This window comes from Lampetra fluviatilis, chromosome 74 (genome assembly GCF_964198595.1).
Source record: "Lampetra fluviatilis chromosome 74, kcLamFluv1.1, whole genome shotgun sequence".
NCBI lineage: Eukaryota > Metazoa > Chordata > Hyperoartia > Petromyzontiformes > Petromyzontidae > Lampetra > Lampetra fluviatilis.
In genome coordinates, this window is record NC_136348.1 from 2,909,589 (window position 1) to 2,930,840 (window position 21,252).

Below are 21,252 nucleotides of genomic sequence, written 5' to 3' on the forward strand. Positions count from 1 at the left end.
CGATGGCAGTTCAATGCATCGTTGATCGATAAGAATTTTAATGGGCATTTTAGCCAAAAAGTCAGTGCCCAAAAGACACGGAACTGCCAAAGAAGACGAAACGAAAACGGGTCCCGATAATTTGATATCTCCAATGCAAATGGACGCCCTAACCTGACCGATAATGCCCAACGATCCCCCATTAGCGGCGTAAAATGGCACATCAACTGGAAGCAGCGGACGACATTGGACTGGAAGAATATTATAAATGAGGTCCGATATAATAGTTGCCGATGCCCCCGTGTCCACTAACACCCTAATCTCAACCCCATCAATAGATCCCGTAACAACGGACGAACCCGCCGAAGCAGCCACAATTCTATGCCCCAATTCCGCCCATTCAATGTCTCCCTGGTCCCGGCCGAACCCCCCTCGCCGAACCGAATCCCCGAACCTTAACCGGCCTTCCTCTGCCGCAACGCGGCGTCCCATGTGTGCCGAATAAACAGGCCGAGCGTGTGAGGTGCCGCGACTTGCCGGGGATTGTAGAGATGACTTGGGCTCTCGGTCGTCGTCCAGCCGAGCTCCCATGGCGCGCTGCCGCGGAGCGCGGCACCCGGACGCCACGTGGCCCCGGAGGCCGCAGTTATAGCACGTGACGAGGGTCGGAGTAGATCTTGGTTGCTCCGACTTTCGGCCCGATCGCAGAGGCGACCGGGCCCCCGGCCTCCAGTCCCCTGGTCGTCCCGTGGCGAACGCCTCCTCTCGTGGGCTGACGACTTGGGGTTCGGCGACCACCAACCCCGGGGCTGCGACGACAGCAGCGTTGCAACCAACGCCTTGCTTCCGTTGTAGGGCCTCGTGCGCTTGAATACTCGTGGCGACTCTCAAAGAAGAAATATCAATGTCGTCAGCTGTGTTGATAGGGACCCCCAGGTCCTGCGCCAACTTGAGCAGCTGCTCCAAAACCATCGCGTCTTGGCCCTCCTCGTCCATCCGAGGGAACGCAGCATCAGCAAGAGCCAGCAACGCCGTGCGATAGGCCAGCGCGGTCTCCGTGGCCGCTTTCCGTCTTGCGTAGAACTGATGGCGGCATGTAGAGGGAGGCCCGTAGACCCTGGCCAACAAACCCAGCGCATCCTTCAGCGTGGAGCGGTCCGACTTCCGTGCAGCCCTGAAGGCCGCGAGCGCATCGTCGTCCAGCATGGCGGGCAATGCCCGCAGCGCTGTAGCATCGGACCACGCTGACATCTCTTGATGCGCCAAAAACCTTCGCTGAAATTGGCCCCAGTCTCCGCCTTCCGCCTTGAAGGCTGACAACGTGGGCAGGCGCTGCTGAAAAATGAAGTCATCCGCCTCGTGGTTCCTCTCCGCCTGTCCGTCGGTGTCTAAGATGGCGGCTCCAGCAGCAGACGTAAGATGGCGGACCCCCTCGCGCGCTGATGACGTCGATGCGCGCGCTTGGGAACCCACCACCACGTGGCGCTCGCCGTTCCCGCCAAAAGTAGGCCCAGGCGCAATGGCGGGAATCCCCCATTCGTTTTGGCGGGAATCTGCGGGGCGACCTTGTAAAATGTCCCCCACCGTCCCCGCTCCTCCCGACGAGCTGATCTCCGCCAAGATGGACGCGGCGGCGAGCAGCAGCTCCGCCAGTCGGGAGTGCGCCTCACGAAGCCCGGCGTCTGTCCCCGGTCGCTCGGCCGGCGCCGTCGACGGACCCTGCAGCGTGGGCAAGTCCTCATCCTCACCCCCCGCCACCAGCGGCTCCGAGTCGTCCAGGTCTTCCTCGCGGTCAATCCCGTGGGTCCTACGGGTCTTCCTCGTCTCCATACTTGGAAGCCCGTTTCACTTCTGACGCCAGATGAAGTATTGGAAAATGACGGCAGGAAACTCCTTGACGGGAACACACTTCTTTTATTAAATCTTGACTTGTAACAATACAACGCGTGGCCTCTCTTCTTCACACTGCACTTCTCTTGACTCAGGATTCTGTGCTGCCGGCTCTCTGTGCCTCGTGTAGACTCCGCGCCTCGGCTACACTCCTCTCTCGCCTCGTGTAGACTCTGCGCCTCTGCTACACTCTCCACTCGCCTCGTGTAGACTTTGCACCGCTCTCGCTGGCTACACCGTATGCATACTCGGCTCGTGCAGACCTTCCTCTCTCGCTGGCTACACCGTATGCATACTCGGCTCGTGCAGACCGTTCTCTCTCGCTGGCTACACACTACACATTACTCAGCTCGTGTAGACCGTTCTATCTCGCTGGCTACACACTACACATTACTCAGCTCGTGTAGACCGTTCTATCTCGCTGGCTACACACTATACATTACTCAGCTCGTGTAGACCGTTCTATCTCGCTGGCTACACACTATACATTACTCAGCTCGTGTAGACCGTTCTATCTCGCTGGCTACACACTATACATCACTCAGCTTCTACTCTCCCTTACTCTCCTCTCCGGGCTCTATCTCTGCACCTTCCTCTTCATTCTTAGATGGTTCCACTTCTGCCCCCTGCTCCTCTGTGCATCACCTTATATACCCCTTCTTCCCGGGAGACGGAGCGGATGCGGACCTCAACGTCGGCACCGCTCCTCAGTTACCCAATCCCCACGCTCTATCCCCACGATCCGGTTCCGCTCAGCGCGGGTTTCCACTCCCCAACCAATCACACCGCGCTGCTACCCGATCACTCCCTCTGGGCGCGTCACCGGCACACAGCCAATCAGCAGCACTACCCCCACCCGCGCACTGACGCCTGCTCCTCCCCGTCAGCGCGCGTCACCGCACACACACCCGTACATACGCGCTGGCACACGACATATACACCCATCGCGTATCACCACTACACATACATATGCGCAGAGTGTGATTTAAATACGATCACGTTGTTATTCTAATACTTGGAATGAGATTATAATACCGTACCTCTGTTTTAGTGTTATAAATGATTAAACTAGTTTATAGTATTTTAATGTTTCGTGTTATCGTTTATAGTGTTGCAGTTCACATGTCATAGCGTACAGGTGATTCCCTGTATACTTGATGATTAGGGACCGTAACGTTGTGAATCGATTTATAATAGGGACCTTCCCCTCCTGAACCACACATGTTAATGGGCAGACAGCTAACATGATGCCTGTTAAGGTCAGACTTGTGTGACGGAGATGCACCACCTGAAACTAATAAAAACGGACAAGCAGTTATTGAAAATAATGTCTTATTCATCTGCAAGAATATTTACAGTACTACAACTCGTATCGAAAGTTTATTACGTCCTATGTTCAAACAGTTACAGTACAATCTTGATTTGAAGCTTTCGTGACTGCAGGAGTCCATACTCTTTGGTTCTTTCGTTGAAGTCACGTAGGTAGAGAAATAATAGATCACATTATTGATCAATTATTATCTATTATTTTGTCTAACTATATGACGTTACCGAAAGAACGAAAGAGTATAGCTGCAGTACAATGCAAATCAAGTCACTTCCGGGAATACCAAACCAAAGTATAATTCCCCATTGATGTCCTTATTAGTTCACCACATTTGTTCACTGTGCGTCTGTGTTTAAGTCAAAGCCAAACATCCAACGAACGCGTCATCAATGTACATCCTGAAATCAGTTATCTAAAGTCGCTTATTACCATCCAAAAAAGCGATATAAAGGAGAAAAACAAGTAAGATATATCGAATAAAGTTGTAACAACAGACTCATTCCAACAGGAACACTTGACCACGACAAGATTGTCAGGAATTGAACGGTCTCACAAACACTGCTCATCGCACCACTTCACCAACATGCTGCGTATATAACAGTAACAGAAGCAACTACAGCAGCAACGAAACCGTTCGATGGCAAAGCAGCGACTTCTGCTTCTGCTCAAACTGCTGCCCGAATGTTTGTGGCCGGCCCTGCTCTCGTGGGACCCCACACGTTCATGGAAATAATAGAGATGATCCTGAGCTGAGATTTAAGCGACTTAAGTTGACTTTGTTTAAACATAACTTAGTGTAGGTTCGTGCCATCGGTGTTTAGCGAATACTACCGAAACATTAGCTCGCACTCATTTATGACGTAATTTGTCATAATTTTGGTTGATTAAGGAGAACAAGACACAGGCCATGTCTACGAATCCTTATCACATACATGTACTTAACTATATAGCTAAAATAACGTCAACACTCGAATAAACTTGCAGGTCTTAGCCCACTCATCGTTGCTTCACAGATGCTCGAGATTGAGTGTCCTGATGTGGTCCGAATTGTTTACTGTGATAACATTTGCCTGTTAAAAGCAGTCTGAAACCGTGGATTGTGCAGCTTGGAATACTTGAGGACATGACATCTATTTTGTTGGTTTTTGAAACTGAAACCAATAATTAGGAGGCAAATCACGAGCGAAGGCGATAGCATTTGCCAAGAATGTCTTCATTTATTGAGAACGAAAGTAAGAAGTTCGAAGGCTGTCAAAGACCGCCACATTTACGAGTTGGTTCTTTGGGGCTGTGCAATGTGTATAGTTGAATGTGCTAGGTGTTGTCTTCTTCTAACAGCTACTAACATGCGTGTGATGACTGTTTTTAGGATTTGTCCATTGTTGTTGTTCTTTTTTTAGGCTTTTTTTCTTGAGTTCTTTCACTTGAGTGTTGCAGTTTGAGAATTCGTCATGTGACAGTCGTGTTTTTCTAAGTATTAATATAATAATATTCCGTCTTTTGCGATTCGATGACATTGAGATGAGACCTTCATCTAGCAGTGAAAATCGTGATTGTAATACGACCGTGTTGTAATTTTAAAATGTTTTATCCGATCCTTGCACGTAGACCATACATACATATGAGCAGAGTGTGATTCTAATACGACCACACCGATTCTAACGCTTCTAATGAGACTATAATACCTTACCTCCGTTTATATGGTTCTAAATTTAAACACTAGTTTATAATCGTTTAATGTTTAGTGTTTTCGTTTATAGTGTTACAGTTTACATGTTATAGAGTACAGTGTATCCCCGGCATACTTCGGGATTAGGGACTGGCACGTTGAGAAACTATTAACAACGGGGACCTTTCCCCTCAAGGAACACGTGTTTAATCGGGTAGACTGCCAAGATGCTGCCGTTTAAGGGCACACTTGTGTGACGGAGATCCTACACCTGAAATTCTCTGCACATGTTTTTGCTAGGAACATTATAAATGAAGACCGGACAAAACATTTGTTAAAAATACGTTTTTATTTATCTGCAATAATTTTTACGTCAAAACTCGAAGGGAATATTTATTACGTCCTATGTTCACACATTTCCAGTACAATGCAAACCATTTCCGTTCCAGGAATACCAAAGCGTTAAAGTTTCATTCCCCATGATTACCTTATTAGTTCACCACATTTGTTCACTGTGCGTCTATGTCAAGGCCATATATCCAACGAACGCGTCATCAATGTACATCCTGAAATCGGCTATCTAAAGTCGATTAATACCAATCAAAAAAAGCTATATACTTGAAAAAAATCGTTTAAAATGTTGAGTAAAGATGTACCTACAGACGCATTCCAACTTTAGCTCAACAGGAACACTTAACGACTACAATTTAACCCTCTCACAACCAGTCCTCATCACACCACTTCGGCAAGTCATCCGATAACATTACAAACCACCACTGTGCACGTAATTAAACTCTCACAAACTGTAAAACTAAAATGGTCAAAATTACACACAAAAGTACTCGATACGGATTAAAAGGTATAGCCACATGACATAATATTTCTTCAGTCACCGCTAGCTCTCGGTTTGATCCTCGAGCCACACCATTACATCCAGCCATCTCTCCGGATCCAACTGCATGGGATCGAAGGTGGAAACTTCTTCAGGACTCATTGCAGCACCTTGAATTTCAGCTTTTGATTCCAGTTTCCTATCATTGTGGACCTTCTGATGCCTGTTCATGTTTGATGACCGTGCAAATGCCTTCCCACACACAGGGCACAGGAATGGCTTCTCGCCCGTGTGTGTTCTCTGATGGTTCTGAAAAGTTGACGAGTGTGCAAATGTCTTACCACACACAGGACACAGGAATGGCTTCTCACCCGTGTGTGTTCTCTGATGAGTTTGAAGAGTTGATGACTGTGCAAATGCCTTCCCACACACAGGGCACAGGAATGGCTTCTCGCCCGTGTGTGTTCTCTGATGGTCTTGAAGAGTTGACGAGTGTGCAAATGCCTTCCCACACACAGGGCACAGGAATGGCTTCTCTCCCGTTTGTGTTCTCTGATGGTCTTGAAGAGTTGCCGAGTGTGTAAATGCCTTCCCACACACAGGGCACAGGAATGGCTTCTCACCCGTGTGTGTTCTCTGGTGTCTCTGAAGATGTGATGGCCGTGAAAATGACTTCCCACACACAGAGCAATTTAATGGCTTCTTGCCTCCGTGTGCGTGGGGCTGTGGAGAGCGTCTCTGCTCCATGTGAGCGTAGTAACAGCAGCGGTGTTATCGAGTTAACAGTACGCTTTCGGCCGAAAGGATGTTTAGCGTTGAGTTTTGGTAACTGCTAAAACAAGAACGACACTCGTGTCTAACCGAGACGCAAAAAAATCCCGCTAATTTGACGGCGAACACGTTTAAGAGTTTAATCGCGAAAATAGACACTTACTTGGAGATTCACGGTATTTCGATGTCTGGAACCCGTCTGAAGATGTCGCCACGAACTCTCTCGACGCAAAGTCGCCTAACTGTCGACGCAGCAATTGTGCTCGCCAGGCTGCGTTGTCTCGCGGTTGAAGGGCGATCAGCAGAGCGACGAGTCGAGCGTCCAACCTCATCAAGTTTCCTCTCGAAATGGCACTGAGCTCTGCTTCTGAGCCGCCTTATAACTCACCCCCTAGGATCCAATCCTTTGTCTTTCAGAATATTTGCATTCGATTGTTAATTTTGGAAGGCACAATCCGCATGTCTATTAACATACCGAAGGGTAATGTGCCCATTGTGCTTCATGCATGAATATGTAAGTGCATCTCAGTGTGTAATTGTGCGCTTATTTTGAATAAATGAAAAAACATTGTTCTCGATTTAAAGTGAATGCAGAGAAATTAGCACATAACTTTAGAAAAGGAAGAGAGCGGCCTTCTCGACGAGGGAGTGAAACCCAATGAGTAATATTCTTTTACAGCGTTACAATGGATAGGTTGTAGTTCATAGGTTATAATATTATGTTTCACTATGAGTTGATCAAATGCGACGATCAAGGGCATCAATCGGGTGAGTTTGATCAGAGGCTTTAATCAAAGGCGTCATCCCTTCACGGCACACTACCTCCCTGCGTATATCACAGCAACAGAAGCAACTACAGCAGCAACAACAGCAGCGACAACAACAGCAGCAACATGACATTTCGAGGGCGACGCAGCTACTTACGATTCTGCTGCCCAGCTGTTTGTAGTCGGGACCTGCTCTCGCAGGACCCCACACGTCTTTGGAAATGATTGCGATGATCATGTCTGAGCTGAGAATTAAGTCACTCAAGATTACTTTGTTTAACCATAACTTTAGGTAGGTTAGTGTCCTCGGGTCTCTGTGAATACTACTCTTGAATGAAATCATACTCCCGACATTATACTAATTTTGGTTGATCGAGTAGAACAAGGCACGTGCCATGTCCAGACGAATTCTTATCAACAACAGTGTCCTTAACACTTGATTAAACGTGCACCTCTTAACCCCTCCCTCGCATTTACGACTAACGATTGCATTTGCACATAACATACATTCAAGCCCATTAAAATGCTAATACGACCATATTGTTATTCTAAAATTTGAATGCGATTCTTGCCCTGTATCTCCACAGTTCACATATCCGACCTCCGGTTCGATTGAACAGATAATTTACATACATATGTGTAGATTGCGATTTAATACTTCTAATGAGATTTTAATACCGTACCTCCGTTTATGGTGCTATAAATTATAAAACCAGTTGATAATTTGTGTTGTCGTTTAATGTTTAGTGTTATTGTCTATATTCTTAGGTTGTTTCGGTAAAGTCACGTAGGTAAAACATCAAAATTAATAAAAATAATAAAATAAAATAAAAGTCACGACGTTTCGGAGGCAACACAAGTCTCCGTCATCAGGTGGGACCGTCACAGCCAGATTAGCTGCATCAAGTGAGGCAATGATTCAAGATGCAATCCCTTAAAAGCAAGTTGAGGGGGGAGGAGAGGGGGGCTCATCAGAATGTGGTAGCCAATGAATGGAACGTCGAGCACATCCTTTTGGCCCCTCCCCCTCCCGATGCGTTGTGCCTGGCGCCCCGTGCTGTCTTTGAGCCCCGCCCCCCTCCCTCCCGATACGTTCCATTCATTGGCTACCACATTCTGATGAGCCCCCCTCTCCTCCCCCCTCAACTTGCTTTTAAGGGATTGCATCTTGAATCATTGCCTCACTTGATGCAGCTAATCTGGCTGTGACGGTCCCACCTGATGACGGAGACTTGTGTTGCCTCCGAAACGTCGTGACTTTTATTTTATTTTATTATATTTATTAATTTTGATGTTTTACCTACGTGACTTTACAGAAAGACCTAAGAATATGAATCCTTGCAGTCCCGAAAGCTTCAAATTTAAAATTATTGTCTATAGTTTTATCAATTTACATGTTTTTAAAGTACAGGTGATTCCCGGTATACTTCGGTATTCTGGACCTGAATGTTGCGAAACGATTCATAATGGGGACCTTTCTCCACCGGAGCGCACGGGCTAATATTGGGTTTGTGCGATTATTTTACATATCCATACTGAATATTGCTATTTGATGCCATTGAGATGGAACATTTATCCAATAGTGGACAGCTTGATCCTAATACCACCAAAGTGTTATTCAAATAATTTTAATCCCATCCTGATCCTGCACCTTCCGTTTCACATATCCCACAATTGGATCGCACGTCCATATTACATAAATGTTACATGCATACATGTTACATACAGACATGTTACATACTCACGAGCATAGTGTGATTCTTAGAGGAACACGTTGTGAAGCTGAGAATTCGAATGAGATTCGAATATCACACTTCAATGTACGGTGTTCTAATCTGTAACACTAGTTTATGATGTTATTTTATAACGTTTTAATGTATCGCACATAGCTTATATTGTTAGAGTTCACAACATTATAGTTTACTATAACACTAGTTTGTAGTGTTATTTTAAAGCGTTACAATGTATAGCTCATAGGTTAAAGGTTATATTGTTAGAGTTTATAATGTTAGAGTATGCAATGTGAGTTTACAATTTGATAGTTTGTGGACGTGCCCTGTTCTCGTGGGACCCGACACGGATTTGTAAATAATTGCTATGATCATGTCTGAGCTGGGATGAGCGACTAATGTTTACTTTGTTTAATCATAACTGTGTGTAGGTTAGTGCCATCGGGGCTTAGTGAATACTACTCATGAATGAACTCATACTTCTTTCGGATAGAAATTTGAAATCGTGTTGGTAGAACAAGTCGCCTGCCTTTTCTAGACGAATTGTCATCTTCAAGTGCATTCGTAAATAACTGCTAAAATACACAGCATATGGAAGGCTGCCCTGTTGGGGAGATGTAGTTTGGGTAAAGCGCTGTGACCGGGTGATGACACGGATTCTGAAACAATGGAGTTAAACACTCTCTGCTTGGCCCCGTCGACAGCAGTGAAGGCTGTCATATACCGCCCCATTTACGAGTTGGCTGTATGATGTGTATAGTTGAAGGTGCTAGGTGTTGTCTTCTTCTAACAGATACTAACGTGCGTGTGTTGTGTGTTTTTAAGACTTGCCCATTGATGTTGTTCTTTTTATTGCGACGTTTTTTTGTTGAGTTCTGTCACTTGAGTGTTGCAGTTTGTTTAAGAATTCGTCACGTGAGCGTGGTGTTTTGCTTGTGGGAATTTCGCTTTGTCACAATTTGTGATTGTTATAATAATTGTAACGATTCATAATCTCATGAGTTTATAATGAGTTTGTGCGTGTATTTATATAAATATATTCCGTCGTTTGTTATTCGATGACATCTAGCAGTGAAAATCGTGATTGTAATATGACCATGTTGTAATTGTGATAATTTTTATCCGATCCTTGCACGTACACTATACATACATATTAGATATTCTTATACGACCACACTATGATTCTAATGCTTCTAATGATATTATAATACCTTAACTCCGTTTATATGGTTATGAATTATAACACTAGTTTATAATAGTTTAATGTTTAGTGTTTTCGTGCATAGTATTACAGTTTACATGTTATAGAGTACAGTTTATCCCCGACATACTTCGGAATTAGGGACTGGTACGTTGATGAAAGATTAACTACGGGGACGTTTCCCCTCAAGGAACACGTGTTAATCAGGTAGACAGCCAAGATGCTGCCGGTTAAGGGCACACTTGTGTGACGGAGATCCTCCACCTGAAACTCGCTTAACATGTTTTTGCTAGGAACATTATAAAATAAAGACCGGACAAACATTTGTTAAAAATACGTTTTTATTCATCTGCAATCATTTTTACGTCAAAACTCTAAGGAAATATTTATGACGTCCAATGTTCACACATTTCCAGTACAATGCAAACTATTTCCGTTCCAAAGCGTTAAAGTATAATTCCCCATGATTTCCTTATTTGTTCACCACATTTGTTCACTGTGTGTCTATGTTGAAGTCAAGGCCATATATCCAATGAACGCGTCATCAATGTACATCCTGAAAGATATATACTTGAAAAAAACAGTTTAAAATGTTGAGAAAAGATGTATCTACAGACGCATTCCAACTTCAGCTCAACAGGAACACTTTACGAGTACAATTCAACCCTCTCACAACCAGTGCTCATCACACCACTTCAGCAAGTAATCCGATAACATTACAAACCACCAGAGTGCACGTCACAAAACTCTCACAAAAACTGTAAAACTTAAATGGTCAAAATTACACACAAAGGTACTCGATACGGCTTAAAAGGTATAACCACATATTTTTCAGTCACCCCGAGCTCTCGGGTTGACTCTCGAGCCACTCCATTACATCCAGCCATCTTTCGGGATCCAACTGCATGGGATCGAAGGTGGAATTATCTTCAGGAATCATTGCAGCACCCTGAATTTCAGCTTTTGATTTCAGTTTCCTATCATTGTGGACCTTCTGATGCCTGTTAAGAGTTGACGACTGTGCAAATGCCTTCCCACACACAGAGCACAGGAATGGCTTCTCGCCCGTGTGTATTCTCTGATGAGTTTGAAGAGTTGATGAGTGTGCAAATGTCTTCCCACACACAGGGCACAGGAATGGCTTCTCGACCGTGTGCGTTTTCTTATGATCTTGAAGAGTTGATGACTGTGCAAATGTCTTCCCACACACAGGGCACAGGAATGGCTTCTCGCCCGTGTGCGTTTTCTTATGATGTTGAAGAGGTGACGTCTGAAGACGTCACCACGAACTCTCCCGACGCAAAGTCGCCTAACTGTCGACACAGCAATTGTGCTCGCCAGTCTGCGTTGTCTCGCGGTTGAAGGGCGATCAGCAGAGCGATTAGTCGAGCGTCCAACCTCATCAAGTTCCCTCTCGAAATGGCATTGAGCACCGCTTCTGAGCCGCCTCATAACTACCCCCCTAGGATCCAATCCTTTGTCTTTCAGGATATTTGCATTCGATTGTTAATTTTGGAAGGTACAATCCGCATGTCTATTAACATACCGAAGAGTAATGTGTCCATTGTGCGTCATGCATGAATATGTAAGTGCATCTCAGTGTGTAATTGTGCGCTTATTTTTAATAAATGGAAAAACACGTTCCCCATGCCCTCCATTGTCCTCGATTTAAAGTGAATGCTGCCCCGTGGCGTTGCCAATAACCGCCGAGCTTCGGGAGTGAGCACGTACAGACGCCTAGTGACCACACTTGCAACACAATCACTCTAACATCAGTAACCAAAATCCGATCTGGTACGTGGTCTCCGCTTGGTCTGGTTTGTATCCGTCATCACTCAGGAGACAAACAGCGAGGCATGGTTTGGCCAGCCACCAGCAGCTTTTAAAGTCGCCAAAGGGAATTTAATAGTTGCTTTCAAACAACACTATCACCAATGGTGGTTTACAGGCTAGGCTGTTAAGCGGACAATCAGTCTTTTTGGGCAAGGCGTATGGGAAAATACACACCTCTGTTATCCCATAAACATAATGCACAGCATCGGTAAGGCTGTCTTGTTGGGGAGATGTAGTTTGGGTAAGGTGCTGTCACTGGAGTTAGGCGATGTGACTGGGTTATCACACGGATTCCGAAAAGCAGCTTAGACGATACGATCCACTGCGCTCCATGTCCCCACATAAACGACGACATTCTGAGTTTTTAAATAGTGGAATATATATTTGTAAATACGTGTTTTAAATAATGTTTATTGTATTTATGTTACAATGTGTGATTGTTATACTCTTTATTTGTGTATACTGTATATACTTATATGGCTATTCGATTCCATTGATACGACACATGCATCCAACAGTGGAAAGTGTGATTCTAATACGACGAGTGGGATTCGAATTATTGTAATTCGATTCTAATCCTGCATATCCTACCCCCGGTTGGCATATTAACTTACCATACGTACAACCACAGTGTGATTCTAATGAGCTCAGTGCGATTCTAATGATTAGTATGCGATTATAATCCCATACCTCAAATTATGTGGTTCTGCACTATAACAGTTAATCGTATTTTAAAGCGTAACAATGGATAGTTTGTAGTTCATATGTTATAATATTATATTTCACTATGTTAGAGTTTAACATGTGAGAGTTTACAATGTCAGAGTTGATCAAATGCGACGATCAAGAGCGTCAATCTTGATCGACGCAGAAGCAAATACAGCAGCAGCAACATCACATTTCGATGGCGACGCAGCTACTTCTGATTCTGCTGCTTCCGCTGCTCAGATATTTGTTGCCAGGCCCTGCTCTCGCGGGACCGCACACGTCTTTGGAAATGATTGAGATGATGATGTCTGAGCTGATAATTAATTTAATAAAGAGTACTTTGTTTGTGTGTAGGTCTGTGTCATCGGGGATCAAGCGAACACTGCTTATGAATGAACTCGAACACCTTTATGACCGACATTCTACTAATTTTCGTTATGAATGAACTCGCACACCAGCATGCCGTCCATGGAGACGTGATCAACGTCAATACATAATAATGATAATAAGCCGGATAAACCGAAAAGTACCCATTGTACCCATCAAACAGTCAGCTGGGTTGCCCCATGGGGGTATTGACCCATGGGCGAAACTGTAGGGGGCGCTACGCAACTGGCCGTGCTCCCGGCAGGTGAAGCTGCCAGCTCAGTCCGCTAAGACTCACTGTATAGCGACCCCTGCCTACTCGAAAGGTAAAGTTGTTTGGGCTGTTTTTATATATAGTATAAATTGATTATCTTTCATTTAATTTTATTTTTATTTTCTTGTTTTATTTAATTTAAATGTATGAATGATGCCCTGACTGGTGAGCATTTTAAATTTAGTTGTACTGGTGACAATGACAATAAACGATTATCTATCTATTATCTATTATCTAATCGCAGCACCCAGCACCCATTTTTTACATAAATATACGTAATATTAGCGTAACTACCATTCGCATACTTGCATACACAGCACACTCACACAGCGCAGGGTCTGTGCCCACAGTGCACTGCACCACTGCGGCGCAGACCTTGCCAGACGTATGCTTTCGCTCTCTTTGCCGGCGGTAGTATTTATTTATATCGAATCAATGTGAGCTTTCGCTTTTTGCCAGCTGTTTTATTTTTATCGAATCAGAGTGAGCTGTCAGGGCGGGGCCGTAAATAAATAAATAAACGTCCAGATACGCACGCAGACGACCAAACCAGCGTAGTTGTTTAAGATGCATTATTCTAATCATTTTAATCCGATCCTAATCCTAAAACATCTTGGCTGTCTCCCCCATCAACATGTGGTCCTAGAGGGGAAAGGTCCCCGTTATAAATAGTTTAGCAACCTTCCGGTCCCTCGAAGTATACCGGAGATCACTTGCACTCTAAAACATGTAAACTGTAACACTCTAAAGACTACACTTAACATTAGACGACTATAAAATAGTTTTTTTAATACGTCATTTATAACACCATAAGCGTAATCCGCGATGTCTACCGCAGACATCGTTTCGGGCGCTTGTGTTGCCTCCGAAACGTCGTGATTTATTTTGCTTTAATTCTACCTACGTGACTTTATCGAAAGAACCAAATAGTATTAATTCCTGCAGTCGTGAAAGCTTCAAAACAATGTTTGAATATCATTACAATTATTAGAATCACAATGTGATCGTATTAGAATCACACTTTGCGCATGTATGTGTAATGTACGTGCAAGCGAACTGTGCTTGTATGTATGTAATATGGCCTTTGGATATGCGAACAGGAGGTCGTATATGGGGGGGGGGGGGGGGGGGGTGCAGGATTAGGATCGGATTAAAATGATTAGAATAACACTATGGTGGTATTAGAATTACACTGAGCTAGAATGTACGTTATATGTAGATGCACATCTGGAGTCGAGAATGCTAAATTTGAGGTGCGCGGTTTTGATCGCATTAAAATTATTATAATAACAACGTGGTCCTATTAGAATCACGCTATCTACTGCTGCTGATGTTCGGGTGGCGGCCTTCGATTGGGGCTCAGATCTTCCTTTACTCGCCTGGTTGGTGCCACGGGACGCAGCGTCTCATCCGACAGGCGTTGTAGCAGCTGGGTGATGGCACCCGTGAGTTTGTCAACTTTCTCTTCAAGTTGAGGCCGTCTCGCTCGTGTTTACTTTGTTTAATCATAACTGTGTGTTGGTTAGTGCCATCGGGGCTTAGTGAATACTACTCATGAATGAACTCATACTTCTTTCGGATATGAATTGAAATAATGTTGGTAGAACAAGTCGCCTGCCTTTTCAAGACGAAATTGTTATCTTCAAGTGCGTTCGTAAATATACTGCTAAAATACACAGCATAGGCAAGGCTGCTTTGTTGGGGAGATGTAGTTTGGGTAAGGCGCTGTGACCGGTTGATGACACGGATTCTGAGTTAAACACTCGCTGCTTTGCCCCGTCGACAGCAGCGAAGGCTGTCATATACCGCCCCATTTACGAGTTGGCTGTATGATGTGTATAGTTGAAGGTGCTAGGTGTTGTTTTCTTCTAACAGCAACGAACGTGCGTGTGTTGTCTGTGTTTAGGATTTGTGCATTGATGTTTTTTTTATTGCGGCGTTTTTTGTTGAGTTCTGTCACTTGAGTGTTGCAGTTTGTTTAAGAATTCGTCACGTGAGCGTGGTGTTATGCTTGTGGGAATTTCTCTTTGTCACAATTTGTGATTGTTATAATAATTGTAACGATTCATAATCTCATGAGTTTATAATGGGTTTGTGCGTGTATTTATATAAATAAATTCCGTCTTTTGTTATTCGATGAAATCTAGCAGTGAAAATCGTGATTGTAATATGACCATGTTGTAATTGTAATAATTTGTATACGATCCTTGCACGTACACTATACATACATATTAGCGATTCGTATACGACCACACTGTGATTCTAATGCTTCTAATAATATTATAATACCTTATCTCCGATTATATGGTTGTAAATTTAAACACTAGTTTATAATCGTTTAATGTTTAGTGTTATCGTTTATAGTATTACAGTTTACATGTTATAGAGTACAGTTTAACCCCGACATACTTCGGGATTAGTGACTGGTACGTTTGTAATAAAAGACTTGACCACGATCTCTGGCTCAGTGTCCTTTATTTGGTCCGTACTGTATTACCCACACGGCTGTCTCCTCTTTGCTCAGTCCCCACAGTGCTGACTCCGATGTCTCTCCAGACTCCACCAGCAGCCCCTCTGTTGGTCTCTGTCGCTCTTGTAGCCCCCACAGCAGCTCCGCTGCTGTTACTCACTCTCAGCCCCCTTGGCTGTAATCGCTGCTGCTCACTCCGCAGCGCTGACAGCCTCGTGCTGTCTCTCTCTCTTCGTCGCTCCTGCGACTCTCTGCAGCCACACCGCTGCCTCTAACACACAGCCTTCCTGGCTGTACTCTCCTCTCTCTTCGTCGCTCCTGCGACTCTCTGCAGCCACACCGCTGCCTCTAACACACAGCCTTCCTGGCTGTACTCTGGGGTCGGCTCCCGCTCGCCGGCGGTGCCCCCCTCCTCTCGTTCGCCCTCGTGGCCTCACCCTTTTCCATTCACAACCCGACTGCCTTCTCTTTCCGGTTTACCCGCTTAAGGACCCCAACCTTTCCCCCACGTCACCTGGCTCCGCCTCCTCGTGACGTCACATCCGGAAGGTCGCTTTCGCCCGCATTACACCACCCTCCCCCATAGAAAAAACCCAGCCGACCTCGGCTGAACAATACCAAAGCGTAATGCGGTGAACCGACCTTCCCCCTTAAAGGACACTAAGCATGTAATATAACAACAAGAACAACAACAGCACAAAGCACAACAACGCACATCCGCATGTCGTACACGACAGCCACCCGGCCCCAGGGTAGTGGAGACGATGTAATTCCGGCCCGCTTAAGAAAACCCCAATAATTACCCAAATAACCGCGATGGACGCCCCAGTATTTACATTTTAACAACAATATTATTTACACGTGAAAACAACAACAACAAAAAAAATTTCTGCTCTTACCCACCAGCAGTCCCCCCTTGAGGACCAGCACAGACCTCAGACGTACACAGCATGTACCCACAGTCACTCTCAACAAACCAACAAAACCCCTAATCGCACACCCTCGCGTGGAGAGAGCCACGCTCCCCAGCGGTAACGTTTAATTCGCCGTAACCCTCACCGTGGTCGTCAACCCACGGCAACATCCATTTACCATACTCTCAGCTAGTGCCATTTCGGGGATGAGCAGCACTCGGCCATGCTCCTCCCTTACTATCCCATCAGCGATGGACACACACCAGCCTTGCCAAAAATAATGACGTTGCAACGTCAACAAAGTCTTCTGCACCCCTAAATGCAATAGTGTGTCACAATGGAGAGTTCTAATCAACTCGAATCGCAAGGACGTTGGTAGCACCACACGCCAGCTTTCCTGGAACCCTTCTTGCCACATAAGCAGACCATCTCGGAGAGCGGTTCGCGGCCCCACAGCCGTACTCGGACTCCCATTGTCCCTCATAGACCGCTTCCGCATGGACAACAACAACTCATTCATCATTTGTTCCCGAATCCAGACAGACCGCGGCAGATTCAAAACCCCGTCAGTCGGTCCCGGTTCCATCGGAGTATCCGACTTCTCGACGGCCAACGTAAGCGGCTGAGGGGGGTTTAGAATCGGCGAACACCTATGCGTCCCCGACGCACATTTACAAGGGGCGTGCCCTGGTAATCTGGAAAGTGCGTCAGCGTTCGCATGGCGCACTCCCTTCCGATGTTGAATTTGGAAGGAGAATGCCTGTAGCGTGTCCAACCAACGTGCCCACTGTCCCGATGGCTGGTCCATTTTAAGTGCATATTGCAAGGCCGCATGATCCGTACGCACAATAAAAGAACGACCGTAAAGGTACGGTCGAAATTGCCGTAGGAAAAACCAACCGCCAAAAGTTCTCTACGAGTGACACAGTAGCGTGTTTCCGCAGGCGACAAGACTCGGCTACCATACGCCACGACGCGCTCTACGCCCCCTTTAGACTGTGATAATACCGCCCCATTACCTGTGTCACTCGCGTCCGTATCAAGAATGAAAGGGCGATCAAAATCGGGATAATCCAATGTCGGAGCCGTAGCCAATAGATCACGCAGACTCCGAAAGGCCGCCTCTTCCGGCTGTCCCCAAACAAATTTCCGTCCTTTACCCATAAGGAGATGCAAGGGCCTCGCAATCGTCGCAAAACCCGGCACAAATCTTCGGTAATACGAGGCAAATCCCAAAAACCGCCGAACATCCCCCACGGTGGCCGGAGTCGGCCAATCCCGGACGCACGCCGTCTTTTCCGGATCCGTGGACACCCCCTCAGCACTCACAATGTGCCCCAGATAACGGACGGACCGTTGCAGTAGGTGGCATTTCTTTGGTTTAAATTTTAAATTCGCAGAGCGCATCCTCGTGAACACTGTCTCCAGCCGTGTTAAATGTTCCTCAAATGTGCGGCTGAAGACAATGATATCGTCCAAATATATAAGACACGTCTGCCACTGCAACCCCGTCAAACGAGCTCCATCAATCTTTGAAATGCGCTTCATAGCCAAGGGAAGACCAATCCCTCGGTAAGGCCAGATATCAACGACCCCCCCCACGGGGTAATGTTCTCTTATAGAGACAATAACGCCCTAACCCAAATCCCGTGAGCCCCCAGCACACCAGGTTCAGTCTGCCACCGCACAACTGAACCATGACTCCCCGAGCCATATGAGCACACGGCCCATTAGTTTAAGACATACCACGGAGGTTTCGCCTCCGGGCTGTCAGGTCAGCCATCAGCCATAGGCCGACGTGACCACCACTCGTGCATCACCCAATCAACAATGGCAGGCATAACAGATGGAATATTTGCCCCACCGAGGTTTTTCCCGCGCACTCAAAATGGCGGCCCCCTTCGCCCAGCGCGTTCGCGCAATATCTCGCGCGCACTCAAAATGGCTGCCCTTTCCGCAAAGCGCATCGACGCCATACCCCGCGTGTGCGCAAAATGGCGGCCCAACGTGCGAACACGTGGCCAGTTTTCTCCATTCGTGCACCCCAGCTTCCCTTTGCTGGGGGTCACAAATTGCTTCCCCCGTCTTATTGTAACAATCCCAACAACGATAGACGCACAGCCCCAGCTTGCTGCGCGCAGCAGTCATATCGGGGAATTTTTAACCAATATTTTACCAACCACATTGGTTACACAACCCAACTCGCAAAGCAACTCGTGGCTGCATGCGACCAACCGAATACGCGACGCAACTTGGCGCCAATTTACGGTCCCATTAGCGTTAACCTTTGAGACACCCACAACGGCGTCATCACGCACCCTCAAAGCGCGCTCTCTCTCTCACAAAGCGCCGTTACCCATAATATACACAAAATCGCGTGTACATAACATCCATACGACTTACATATTCATGCATGAAGCATAATGGGCACATTACCCTTCGGTATGTTAATAGACATGCGGATTGTGCCATCCAAAATTAACAATCGAATGTAAATATCCTGAAAGACAAAGGATTGGATCCTAGGGGGGGAGTTATAAGGCGGCTCAAAAGCAGAGCTCAATGCCATTTCGAGAGGGAACTTGATGAGGTTGGACGCTCGACTCGTCGCTCTGCTGATCGCCCTTCAACCGCGAGACAACGCAGCCTGGCGAGCACAATTGCTGTGACGACAGTTAGGCGACTTTGCGTCGGGAGAGTTCGTGGCGACATCTTCAGACGTGTTCCAGACATCGATAACCGTGAATCTCCAAGTAAGTGTCTATTTTCACGGATAAACTCTTAAACGTGTTAGTCGTCAAATTAGCGGGATTTTTTTGCGTCTCGGTTAGACGCGAGTGTCGTTCTTGTTTTAGCAGTTAACAAAATCCAAACGCTAAACATCCTTGCAGACGATAGCGTACTTTTGCCTCGATAACACCGCTGCAGTTACTACGCTCACATGGAACAGAGACGCTCTCCACAGCCCCACGTACACGGAGGCAAGAAGCCATTCAATTGCTCTGTGTGTGGGAAGACATTTTCATGGCCATCACATCTTCAGAGACACCAGAGAACACACACGGGCGAGAAGCCATTCCTATGCCCTGTGTGTGGGAAGGCATTTGCACTCTCATCACATCTTCAGAGTCATCAGAGAACACACACGGGCGAGAAGCCATTCCTGTGCTCTGTGTGTGGGAAGACATTTGCACACTCATCACATCTTCAGAAACGCCAGAGAACACACACGGGCGAGAAGCCGTTCCTGTGCTCTGTGTGTGGGAAGACAATTGCACAATCATCAACTCTTCAAGATCATAAGAAAACACACACGGACGAGAAGCCATTCCTGTGCTCTGTGTGTGGGAAGACATTTGCACACTCATCAACTCTTCAAACTCACCAGAGAACACACGGGCGAGAAGCCATTCCTGTGCCCTGTGTGTGGAAAGACATTTGCACCATCATCAAAACTGAACAGGCATCAGAAGGTCCACGATGATAAGAAACTGAAATCAAAAGGTGAAATTCAAGGTGCTGCAATGATTCCTGAAGATAATTCCACCTTCGATCCGATGCAGTTGGATCCCGAGAGATGGCTGGATGTAATTTTTCGCTTATTTTGAATTAATGGAAAAAACTTTGTCCTCGATTTAAAGTGAATGCAGAGAAATTAGCATGTAACTTTAGAAAAGGAAGAGAGCGGCCTTCTCGACGAGGGAGTGAAACCCAATGGGTAATATTCTTTTACAGCGTTACAATGGATAGGTTGTAGTTCATAGGTTATAATATTATGTTTCACTATGATAGCGCTTAAGATGTGAGAGTCTACAATATCAGAGTTGATCAAATGCGACGATCAAGGGCGTCAATTAGTTAAGTTTGATCAGTCTTTGATCAAAGGCGTCATCCCATCACGGAACACCACCTCTCTGCGTATATAACAGCAACAGAAGCAACTACAGCAGCAACAACAGCAGCGACAACAACAGCAGCAACATCACATTTCGAGGGCGGCGCAGCTACTTCCGATTCTGCTGCCAAGCTGTTTGTAGTCGGGACCTGCTCTTGCAGGACCCCACACGTCTTTGGAAATGATTGCGATGATCATGTCTGAGCTGAGAATTAAGTCACTCAAGATTACTTTGTTTAACCATAACTTTAGGTAGGTTAGTGTCATCGGGGCTCTGTGAATACTACTCATGAATGAAATCACACTCCTGAATAACCGACATTGTACTAATGTTGTACTAATTTTGGTTGATCTAGTAGAACAAGGCACGTGCCATGTCCAGACGAATTCTTATCAACAACAGTGTCCTTAAATATGATGCTAAAATAAATGTTAACGCTGGATTTAACGTGCACCTCTTAACCCCTCCCTCGCATTTACGACTAACGATTTGCATTTGCACGTAACATATATTAAAGTCCATTAAAATGCTAATACGACCATATTGTTATTCTAAAAATTGAATGCGATTCTTGCCCTGTACCCCCCCCCCCACAGTTCACATATCCGACCCCCGGTTCGATTGA

General features: G+C 45.8%; 2 protein-coding genes across 2 annotated transcripts in view; one reads left to right on the plus strand and one right to left on the minus strand.

Annotated features, from left to right (window-relative positions):
- Positions 1 to 13,177, minus strand: part of LOC144953325 (uncharacterized) — a 378,709-nt gene extending 365,532 nt beyond the window's left edge. Inside the window, exons 1-3 of the mRNA XM_078883889.1 lie at positions 13,163 to 13,177; positions 11,197 to 11,436; positions 5,917 to 6,369 (exon numbers count right to left, since the gene is read on the minus strand). Of these exons, the coding sequence (XP_078740015.1) occupies positions 5,917 to 6,369; positions 11,197 to 11,436; positions 13,163 to 13,177 (708 nt within the window). The remainder of the gene's footprint in view (positions 1 to 5,916; positions 6,370 to 11,196; positions 11,437 to 13,162) is intronic.
- Positions 1 to 21,252, plus strand: part of LOC144953332 (uncharacterized) — a 446,639-nt gene that overhangs the window by 388,676 nt on the left and 36,711 nt on the right.